This window comes from Corvus hawaiiensis, chromosome 1 (genome assembly GCF_020740725.1).
Source record: "Corvus hawaiiensis isolate bCorHaw1 chromosome 1, bCorHaw1.pri.cur, whole genome shotgun sequence".
Taxonomy (NCBI): Eukaryota; Metazoa; Chordata; class Aves; order Passeriformes; family Corvidae; genus Corvus; species Corvus hawaiiensis.
The window spans coordinates 69927701-69940191 of NC_063213.1; the positions used below are offsets into that span (position 1 = coordinate 69927701).

At 35.7% G+C, this 12491-nt stretch overlaps 1 protein-coding gene across 4 annotated transcripts in view; it reads right to left on the reverse strand.

Moving 5' to 3' along the window:
* Window positions 1-12491, reverse strand: part of EXOC2 (exocyst complex component 2) — a 184116-nt gene that overhangs the window by 78393 nt on the left and 93232 nt on the right. For all 4 annotated transcript variants that reach the window (XM_048310287.1, XM_048310269.1, XM_048310276.1 and 1 more), the window contains one exon: window positions 2265-2345. In XM_048310287.1, the coding sequence (XP_048166244.1) occupies window positions 2265-2345 (81 nt within the window). The remainder of the gene's footprint in view (window positions 1-2264; window positions 2346-12491) is intronic.

Below are 12491 nucleotides of genomic sequence, written 5' to 3' on the forward strand. Positions count from 1 at the left end.
CAGGTCTATCTTTTTAGAATTAAAATATTGTAATATTTCTTCCCTCCTCATCTCTCCAAGTCCTTTCTACAATAACCTTTAATAATAATCTTTATCTCTTGACTACTGATGAACCATCCATGGAAAAAGTTTCAGCTCTTATATGGACGAACTATGTTTTCAAAATGGATGATTCATCTACAGTGCGTGAGTTTTTTTACTTCAAAATAAATGTCTAGTTATCCAACAGTTGTCTGTCATAGAGCCTGACAAAAAAACTACATAAAGGAATTTGATTGATCTCCTTTAATGTACAATTCTTCATTAAATTCATTATAAGACACTGTATATTTTTAATAATATAAATTTAACAGCTAGTTTAGCAATTCAATTTAGCAAAAACTCCAAACATCTATAATTCCAGCTAAAACACCAAACTGTTCTTCTACTATCCCATGCCATTTCAATTCAATAATTTGGAACCCTCTTAACATACATTCAGATGCTGTGGAAAACATCCTCATTGTTAAGGGTTTGTAACCAAGCTCACGCAACAGCAGTTGTCTCTCAAAACATGCACCTACAGTCCATAAAACTCAAAATTCAACTAAAGAATTGAAGTCATTTTTGAAAGCAGTCCTTGTTACTCATGGATTATGGAAGCTTTTCAATGGTCAGACAAGAAACAAAGCTTTGATCCTAAACTATTTTGCATAATATTATTTACTCTTTTTACATCCTTGTATTCCTACTTCCCTGCCTCCCACCCATCGTGACTTGCAAAGTATTGTGAGGAAAAGCAGCCAATTCTTTTCATAGCAGAGCCAAACTTAAAACCACTCTGAAGTATCTGGCACAAGCTCCTCTACAGATACAGTTTGAAAAAGACAGTTTGCATTGTCTACATATGGAGTTCAGCCACCATTTATCAAATGGAACAGTAATTATATATTATAGGTAAATTTCTCTTATATTAGTGTATATAGGAAAATATCACAAACCTAAATTTTTGCTTTTTCATTTAAAATCTGTCACACGATTTAGTACAAGGGAAAGTGCTCTCCAAGGAATCTGTGCTTGGTGCATGACATGGCATAAATACAGAGTACTAAGGATTGCACTGGAAAATTTCAGCAAATGCTTCTTTTTCTCCTACCCTAGATGTACCAAATATTGTGCACACGTAGAAAGACGCTATAGTCTTTATATAGAGGTGTGAGGTTTTATGTGGTGTTTTTTGGTGATTTTTAAATTTTTTGGCAGTTTGTTTTTTTTCATTTCAGGCATCAAGATGAGGGAATTACAATGTTCAAACTACAACTTTATTGCGAGCATTAAAGAATCCCTAATGAAAAGAGCTAGAGCTGTTCACAAAACCCCCTGCTTTCTTTGTGCTCCCCACAGAAACACACATACAGTCACTGCTTTCTTCATACAAGACAAGAAAAACAGTGAACTTCCATGTCACTTTCTTGATTTCATAAAACACACTCAGACTTTCCAACACTGAGTCAGCTATCTGCATGTCATTCCTGCTTATTGATACAGCACTAAGGGAAACATCCCTTCCTCTGTGAAAAAAATCACAATGAAACAAAGTAAAATTATCTTGGCAGAACTCCCAGAATTAAAAAAAAAGAAAAAAAAAAAAGAAAAAAAAAAGAGTAACTTTTTTGATCTTATGAAACACATACCGAACTGCAGCACATTCAAGCCATCTCTCTCAATTGCAACCTTACAGCTAATACAGAGAAAGAGAAAACAAAGTACTGACAGCTTTTCAAGGTTTCTACAAAGAATGCTCATGCCAAATAGTCTAAATGCCAGCACATTAAGTGAAAAAGATCCTGTCAATAGACCTTGTTATTGCAAACAGCTTATAATTGGGTTTTTTTCTGCTTTTACTTGAACATCTTACAGTAATCTTACTGGTAATTAGGTCAGCTCATCCTTCCACAGTTCTGTCTATCCATGTAGTTCTTCTGTTTTCCTTGTCCACTCAACATTGAGATGCCACCAACATTAATCTAAAGTAAATACTTTAGAACATCTTTATTTTGATATTTATTTGCTTTGTTATCACAAACACTGCCAAAGGTCATGGTAAACACTGCCACTTATTTCAAAAGATGCATTATCACACCCTGGAACCACTATCACCAAACAGGGAAGGGCACAAGAGACTGTACTGTTTTCTACTTTCTACAATATTCCTAGGAAAATATTAAAGCCTGTTAGAAAGTCTAAAGTCCATAAATAGTTGCTGCTGGAAGGACAAAACTTACTGTTCAGTACATTCTCCAGTTTTTGCGTCATGGATCCTTCTACTTTTTCCGTTCCATCCGCTTCCAGTTTTTGATGGATTGCTGGAATAAAGTGTCTAGTTAAAATGCAGAACATTTTAATAGGTGGGAACACATTACATCAAAGTGACACTTTTAAACATTTTTAAAATTAAAAATAAAGTGTTATTTTTCTTTTTAGACACAAAAAAATACAAACATGCCTCATGGCAGCAGAGTCTAGTGGAGGACAGGGCTTAGAGCCAGACATTGCAGAATTTTAACCATTACTTGGACATAGACTTCCTTTATCTTCTTGAACGAGACAGTAATGCTTAAGAAAAAAAACCCACAAATATGTGGACAAAATAATCTGTTGGCTATTATAATCTAAGTTAGCCACTTTGTACAGGTATTAATTAAAATTTGTATTTTGAAAAGTACCATTTAAACACAATACTTCTGCTTTGTAAGTCACAGATGTCACCAAAAAGAAATTACCAATAATTAAAGGGTAGAGAGTCACTGGGAATTAGGATGATCCCAAAATCAAGTGCTAGAACACTCCCCAATTACTTCTTTTCATCTATAAAAAGGCACTCCTAAAATACAGTTTAAGAGTTTCTTGGAGCATTAACCATCATCATGATGTTTCTCTGTAATTTTGCTCAAAACAACAGGAAAACAGAGGGGAGGTTGCTTTATTTTTTTTTTTAAGATGCTATTTTTCTCCTGTCCTAAAATGCCAAAATCCTGAATTCTTATTTCTATATGGTATTACTAATGGATGTGGAAATGCCTAGTATGAGCACTAATTTGTTCTTTTACTATAATTTACTCTGATTTCTTTTTCAGGGAGGGGGAGATTTAACAGCACGGCCTGATGACACTATCTCACTCTGAAAATATGAACAGTGGATGTAGTGTAGATAGTCCTCTTTTCTACATCCCCTATCTCATGCAGCCCTCCTTCCCTCTTGTACTGTTCAGCACAACCAGCACAAACCAGTATTTCTCTTTTTTTTTTTTTTAAGCATTATTCCTGCATATTTGCAGCACATATAAAGTATGATTTTCCTTTCAAATTTTTAATTTGTTAACATGTGTAAAATCTACTCTATGAAACAGCCATCAGCTATTTCAGCTTTATATATATTTCAGCTTTAGATAAATTTGAGGCTTAAAAAAAGTCCTACTGCTTTCTGCTGGTTCTCAGTAGAATGGAGAGAAGCTAAGCTACCCTTGAAAACAGTGATACCTGGTGCTTTGAAAAAAGCAAGTAATGATATATTTTAGTTCAAAACACAGATACAGTTCTGAAACCAGCCTCTCAATTGCCGCAGCTTATCTTGCTCTGGTTTGTATGGTAGAGCAACATAAGCTCCTCAACTGGATTCTTTTAAAGTGAAACAACATTAGAAGAAGCACTCCAAGACTACACCTGATGTGCTGAAAGAGATATCTGGAATTCAATCCACCGGGTGAGACTTGAACTAGGTCTGAAATATTGCCATAAACTGCACATACCGTGCACACAGAGATGCCATTGCCAACTGGTTTCCTCTACAGTGCCTACTTGCCCATGCCACGGAGATGCAAGCTAAGAAGTGAACAAGGACAGGAACTACCTTTAGGAAAGGCAGCCCTGTGGCCTCAGCCTTACTGCAAGGAGTGAGTGAGGGTGGCTAGCCCATGCCACGGAGATGCAAGCTAAGAAGTGAACAAGGACAGGAACTACCTTTAGGAAAGGCAGCCCTGTGGCCTCAGCCTTACTGCAAGGAGTGAGTGAGGGTGGCTATTCTGAAACAGGATGGCCCTTTATAGTCTCTAGCCTCTTTCAAAGGAGGAATTTTCATTGGAGGGGGGGGGGGGGAAGGAGATAAAGGTGACAGGTGAGTAATGCCAGTGTGTAATTTAAAAAAAAAAAAAAAAAAAGAAAGAAAATTACATTATTCTCAGACATCTAAATTTGACCCTTCAATCCCTTGATCCCACATAAAGAATTACAGGAAGCTTTGCTTTCTTGAAAATACAAGAGCAACTCTATTTTTGTTCTTGAAGTCATCAGAGGGGGAAAAAATCTAACTAGGACACCATAATCTTAAGACAATCAACCCTTAAATGAAATGAACTAAAACTAACAGATTCTTGCATATTTTAAGGACAGAGGTCTATCTTAAAGATGGTGTGTTAATTGTCACACATATTTTGTGTACAATGTGGACAGCACTTAACAACAAGAATACCTCTAAAATTTTATAGCAAAAACATTAGTGGCTCTAATAACATTATTCCATTTGTATATGTCAGTTTCAAACAGAGGCAGCCAATTACTGTAGTGCAATTAATGTTACATACTGAAAAGCAAGTTCAGCACAACAGCAACCACAACATACACATTTTAAAGCCAAATGTTGCAAGTACTATTGGAAACACATCAAATTGTAATGATTTTAATTTACATATTTTGAAATCACTCTATGAAACATACTTTTGGAAAGATACTTCAAAAATAGATATAGACAAAAATCTGAGTTACCTACTACCTCAGAGATTTTTAAAATTCAGCATTTTGGAACCATTAATTACTGACCATTAATTGCTGACCACTTCAATATCACATAGCTTCTGAAGGGGGCACACCTACGCATTTCCAAAAGTGACCTGTAATATCTAAACGTCTATCAACGCATATATATTAGCAACAGAAGGTAAACACATGATGAGGAATTCCTTTTTGTACATAAGCTTTGAAAGGGCATTATTTACCATGTTACAACTTTCAAAAAGTCTTGAAATGTAGCTTCTTATTATGAAGGCAGCTTATTTAGAAATTTTATTATGATCTTTAACTAGTTGCTGAAAGCTAAAATACATCTTCTCTAAAGCACTTCTCTTTGTCATCTTGTTCAGAAAAGAACATACAATAGCAATATACTCTTCCCTCCTCTTCCTTTAAGAAGGCAGAAAACAATTTTTTTTCACACTGGTAGCATTTGTGCATAGTAATCTGGAACAAAGTATTCAAGAATCTTAGTTTGAAAGTTTTGATGTTGGAAACCCAGAAGAATGGTTCCACTAAATCAATTCATAATGCATATTCAGACAGAGAAAAATATGTCAGTGGGGCAAAAAACCCCCAAGGTGTTAAGTTTCAGAAAGGTGGCAAGCACTGCAGAGTATAGATAAAGGCATATTAAGCATATGTAACTAGGAGTGTAAACCAAAAGGCATTTTTGAACCATTGTCTGAAATAAGGTATTTTAGGACATTCTGTAAAGTCTGACGATAAATTTGTTATATTTCCTTCTTCATGTTTAAGCTACTTTGTGTACTGAAGCTATTTTTACACATTATATTCAGATTTAGCAACAGGTACATTCATTGTGTTCCAAGGCTGAGTTACAAAAGAATAAAAACATCTTAAGCTTTCATAGTGAAAAATTTTATGAAAAATGCTTTCTAATAAAGTCTGAGCTTACTTTGTTTGCATCAAATGATTTTGAAAAAGCTAAGTGCATGTCCCTTCCACGGGGACCAGACAAAAAGTCCTGGAATTAGAAGTTTAGACAAGCAGAACTATATGCAGTCAAGAAAAGTGTCTGTAGACCTCATCTGTTTGGAAGGAATCTAGAGATACTCAAGTTATTTTTTTCTACTAAAGTGCTAAACCCATCTAAGAGTGGAATGACACTGTTTGGGACAACCCCTGTTCTCCTGCACCCACGTGCTTCCTTCTGCTGGATCTGGCAATCACACAGCTGCAGGGCAGCTGCAATGAGGCAATTTGGTGGAAAATTAACTCACTAAGGAAGAAATATTTCTTTACTGATCAGTGAGCTTGTCTAAACCTTGCCCCAGTTGCAGCACTGCAGTATAAGGAACGAGAAAGGAGCATATGGCCAAGGGAAAGTGGAAAGCCATCCTACTCTTCCCACACTACCCAGTATTTAAGATTACCTTCAACTTCTTACTCTCAACTCATCACTGGCTACAATAAGAAGAGTAAGGAGAAAATTTAGGGTCTTTGAATGCTTGGAGTAAAGGATGGATGGGATTTTTCTCAAACTGCCAGTTACCGTGGATTTACCTGACACAAACTATACAAGTTGGAAAAGCAGCTGGAAACCTAGCAGAATCTGTTCCTCATTTTTTGGAGCTTTACTGTAAGAAGCATAAAATAAATAAAAATGAGGAAAGGCTAGGTCTAGATGCTTCAACTAAGGCCAGATAATTAACTGTATTTTGTATCATCTTTGCCAGTAAGTGTTCACATTTCCCAGCTAAGTCAAAATATTTAAAGGCTTGCAAACTTCACAGCTGCAGGCAGATACTGATTAGTAATAGCAAAGAAACTAAGTTCAAAACTCACAACCACTAGGCTGTGACTAAATACACCAGAACACATGCAAAGTTCAATATGGCAAATAAGCCATAATACAGGCCTTGTAGTAAAATAAATAGCAATTAATTCATTGCTACTTGTGTTGAAAACAATTTTATTTAATCTAAGAAAGGATATGGAATTTTTTGGTAGATTTATGAAAACCATAAATCTAGTAAATTAAACCACACTTGCCAGGATCATGCAGCTTTTGCTTGACTTGCAAATTTCATACTTGATTTCCTCATCAGATGTTTTTAAAATGTGTTTTGAGATGGGTACCAAGAGTGGCATTCCCAAAAGCTCCTCAGCCTAACTCAGCTCAAAATGACACAGATGAACATTTTCTACCATTTTCTGACTAAAAGATGTCTAGAAATGCATTGGCATATCTCAAAATCTCATTCATTTTCAAAGAAATGTAGTTAAAGACAAAAAGTACCTGAAATAAATCGCATCCTTTTAGTCAGATGCAGAAAACAGGAGTGGAAAAAACACAAAAAGGGCAGGGCTGACTCAGCAAAGTATTTCTGAAGATCTGATGTGGTAACTGTAAGAACCTGGCACCAAAGAATAGCAATGGAGGAATGAAGAACAATGCATGAATAAAAATGCCTTTGGTTTCCTTTATTGGAAGAGGAAAGCTGTCGTGAACAGAGCTCTTAAGACATTACTCTATGAAAACCTAAAAAAAAAAAAAAAAAAAAAAAAAAAAAAAAAAAAAAAAGCTGTTTGTTTCCTATGGCCACTAGTTAATAGCACTAAGTCTAGTTTGGTTTGGTCATTCCTGCAGTGTCCCTTGAGAATTCTAGATATTTTTGTACTGGCATAGCAAACTTGGCTTTGTTTTGGTTAACATTAATCCTAGCAAAAATGACAAAATACTGAACTAAATGCAGTATTGTCTTAAGTTGCCTTTTTGAGATTTGCTTCTCTAGCATTTACTTCTTCAAGCTTGTTTACCCAACACAGTGGCAAAAATCAAAGAAAATAGACAGCCTTAACATGATAATTTAAGCTAATTAAAGCACAGTGCTAGGAATGGAGGCTTTATTGATATATGAACCCCAAAAATTTTAGTCTAAAAACATTGTGAGACCAGACAACTTGTTCTCACTTGGGCTTCTATTAAAGCAAGTCTGTTATCTCTGGGCAAATGTCTTGGAAATAGACAGGAAAATGTGGCTTATTATTCTGCCTATGGATGCACTAAAAATTCTAGGACTAGACCCAGGCCTTTGCCAGAACACTTCAGAATGAAAGAGTACAGAACATGCTGTTCTCTCTTTACTGGTGCTAACTTTCTGCATCTGTGAAAGGTAATAGTAAAAATAAAAGTAGCTTTTAAACGTTGCATTTAAAAGGTGGTATGGAAATGGAATAATGTAGCATGAAATTAAGGTGGTTTTAAGGCTTGCAGGATAAGTCTGGGTCAAATTTAATCATAGGTAACTCTTTTGCACACTTGCAATCAATTGCAGAATTTGTTGCTTGAAAATTGCAATTGCAAAATTTATTTCTCTTTCTACATTCTTTACTATTTTTCAAATTCAAACAAAATAGTTAACTTACCTGAAAAAAAACCAAGTTCATAAAATATGACAGCCACACAGTAACTATATGCTGCCAAAACTGCATTCCTTTGGAGAAATTCTGCTAGAAATTAGCAGAAAATCTCTGAAACAATAACTGATGGAGAAGCTACATGAGCAATCAGCATAAAAGCAGGTACAGGCTCGGGCAGAGAATTTTCACTACATCCTGTGACAATTCCTGTCAATGTCCAAATGTTCTCTGATCAGATTTTCTCTTGCTTGAGACAAAAAAACCCCAACTCCCTACACAATGACATGCTAGAACTTGCACGAAGGAAAGTTTGAGCCTTTTATCAGTCATGATAACTTTTGCTTTTATAAAGTTGCATTAAGATAACAACTGGTTTACTACAAAAATTGACCATAGGCATTGTATGAAGAGGAAGCATTCACCCGAAACTAAATTATCTACTGTCACTTAGATACTTTATGGCACTCTTTGTCAGGTCATCTTTCTCTCATAATACATTTCTCATTTTAATGTCCCTCTTGTTATTTAGCGCTGCAAGATCAGAACACAAGTTTTCAATAAGCAAACTTCAATTAAGTTTAATTTAGCACACCTATTTTTAGACTGCCTAATTTAGCATGCTATTTTTTCATTGTGCATGCTGAGAAGGCCTGTAAATGTAAGGACAAAATATGAAGCAACGATAGTACTTATTCTTCTCATTCAGCTTTTGTCTGTAAGTGTAGCACAAAGATGATTCAAGTATTCAGACAGGAGCACCCACTTGGAAAGACAGTGAGCAGAGAGGACATCAGCTATTGCTTCATGATGACTACATGGAGGCATGATACTAATTCTTAACCTGAAAGAATCTAACTTTCACCTACTATGGTGCACACACATGCAGGGGAACTGCTACTCTGAAGTGACCGACACGCTCTCAGATATGTGCCTGATACAGGCAGCATCATTTTTTTATTCTTGCCAGTTTGTTTCCATGACCCTGTTCTTTCTTATCCTCTACAAATTATCTTTAAAATCACTAGCTGTAACAGCAGACTGTTCTTACCCTGCAAAGACAACACTCTATCACTTCAAGTGGGATGAGGAAGGTAACATTAATAGACACACACCACACAGAGGATTAGACACAGAGCTATTCCAGACATTTCAAGTCACCTGCACAACATTTAGGTAGCAATCATACATTTGAATTTGATTTACCCAAATCCATATGTTTAACAAAAATCTTTACTATTTGAAATCACATACACCAGTGAAGTAAAGCAAAAGTGTGAATTAGATTTGTTACAAAACAGTGATGTGACAACAGCAAAACCTGGTATACCATCCGAAAAACACGCTACCAAGCAAAAACAGCCAAGCGCTAGCATTGAATTGGACAAAAGAAAGCCATTTCAAAATTAATCATCAGTTTAGCTTGCAAGCAGAATCACTAATGAAAAATTGGGTTGGCTCTCCATAATCTCTTTAAATTCAAATGTAACAAAACTCCTCAAAAGTCATAAGTGAAGGGACACATTTATGACAGACAAGCATCAGTTTTTAGCTTCTCAAATTCCCAGTCTGACTCAGAATTGAATATAGCTCAGGTGGTATTTTTTGTTTTACTTTCAGAGAAAATGAATTTAACAGACATAATGGCAGCAGCACAGACTTATTCAGCCTGAATCCAATCCTGGAACACTAACATGCTCATTCTAGACTAAGCCTTAGGGGATGAACTGTAAAAATAGTCTGTAGGAAGAAAAAAACCAAACCCAAATGAAAAAAACAGCCATTGCCCAGATTAGGATCATTTCAGCCAGGTAATTTCAACCAGACTATCCTATTTTATGTATCAAGAAAGGTAGTAGACAAAAGGGCAACCATAGTCCAAGGTCCCTATCATGCAGGTATTCCTACAGGCCACATATCTGAACAGGAGTGGGAAAGGGCAAAAAGGAACAGTCCTGTAAAAGCCAGCAGTGCTTCTTTTGTACAGACATATTCCTGAAAATCATGTAGAATATATTTTAGTTGTAACTGCAAAAAAACCTGTTGCCATGGTGAACTAGAGAGCCAAATCTAAATCTCAAATTTATTCCCAATATCTGTGTTTTAAAGACATCCCAGCATCTTCTTTACCTGCCAACAGAGATCTCATACTTACATGTTTTTGTGTGAGAGACTGAATTTCCCTATTTTTTTCCTTTAATTCAAATAAGAAGAAACTGCAGCCTTAGGTTCATTGCAAAGAGCATTTCAGAAAAAAATATATTGTAAGAAAACTAATTTGCTAACTTTCCAATGACTTCTGCGTGGGACCTGATTTGCTCATGATGATAAAATACGCCTTAACTACAAACATATAAACAGCCACCCTTTTAGGAATGCTACTTTCTAGGTTGCAATTAGAATTACAGGAAATGAACCAGCTGAACTCTCTGATGCTGACAAGTGGGTCAAGTTGAGATAAACCCTGCTCCCTGCAGCTCAGTTTACAGCTCCCTTCAGCTGACGAAACAAACTTCCCGTTGAACATCTCCTCTGCAGAGTCACTGTCAAACTGTCAGCCAAGCTAACAGGCAGAGAGACATGGGGATCTGATAAGGCTATTCTATTTTCCCAGAAATTAAACCAAACAAGGATGGGTTCTGGTCTATTTGAGCTCTTATTTTCTTAGTAAACAGCCTCTAAATCACAAAATACAATAAATACCTTAGGACTGCTTTTTATGCTTTCTATTGATTATTTATGAAAATATTAACACTTATTTAAATGTGTAATAGAGTCTGACAATATAATTAAGATCAGACTGTACTTACTGGTCCCAACTAATAAAAAAAGCTGCAAAATAATTAGTAATTCAGGGTTTCCTAAATCAAGGTAACATATTTGAAACAAACATTCTTAAATGTCTGTGAGTTAAAAAAAGGATGTATAAAAGCTGTAGAGGAGTATGAAGTACCTGGAAAAGCAAGTGTTATACCTCCTAATGTGATCCTCCTATGAAAAGTTATCCTGTACTAATTTAGGGAGACTTAAGAGAAATAACTGCTCAAAAGTAGCTCTGTTCTATAACAACAATGCAACAGACCTGCAGTTTATGAAGCATAACCACTGGGGTTAGAAAATGTGTTCTAAGATATCTGAAGGGGAAAATTGAGAGTCTAAATAAAAGTTTGCAGAACAATGGCTATGTCCCTAAGAGTTTGTGCTGAATTGTTCAGCTTTCAAATATAAACTATTCCTCATGTAGCTTTGTTGAAATGCATACAAATTCTAGTTGCACTTTTTTAAAGGAGAAAATAAGACATAAAAATTCACCCTTGCATGTGTAAGGGCAGAAAAGTGCCACCATATCATCTTGCACAATCACTGTCTAGCCAGATGATATTTTTAATTTTCTTCTGTTAAACAGCTTGAATTTCATAACTGCATGCTGAAGAATTAATGAGGGGTTTGTTTGCTTGGGGGTTTTTGTTTGGTGGTTTGTTGTTGGTTTTTTAAAATCTGTATCTGAGCTCTTTCTCTAGAACAATGCTAATAATGCTTACTCTTAATTCTCAGCATCTTTCACTTGAGAATACTGTAGTAATCAAATGTTCTGGAAAAACCTTTGACATCTGGGCAGGAGTGCTAGACGATGGCACCAAAGAAGACCTTTTTTCTTCTTACTACTGTAAGCCACATCCGACTTAACAGTTGATTGTACCCATCACAAGTCCAAGTCTTTAAAAAGTTATGCAATTTTTCCAGCTACACTCTCACAAAAGTATCCTGCATTAAGGAGGAAGAATGAGCAAATAAGTATTTCTGCATGCAAAACTGAAATTCATAAGCAATAAGAGTGGGTTTATTGACTGAAAAGAAGCAAAAACCCTTTTGCTCATGCATTTAATATGAAATTTCAACAGAGAAATGTGTATTAAAATGCTACAGAAGGCAGCTGTGACCTGTACTTCATCCTCATTAAGAATTTGGGTTTGGAATTTAAAAACCAAATATTACATTGATGATGCCCTTGAACTTCAGGGTTACAGTTTTGAATTTATAAGATATTGAGGCTTTAAGTCTCTAATTTTCTTTTACAACAGCATCAAGGCCATTCTTCCATTGTACCACTTTAACTCACTGTATAAGAACATAAGATGAAAGTGTGCTTCCTTTTGAGCACTAAAGGGAGATCACTGAGGGGAAGACAAAACCAAGCCATTTTGGTTACAGACAAAATGTGACATCAAGAACCACTTGAGTCATCCCAAGTCTAAGTTCATAATTTAGCTAAAGGACTGCAC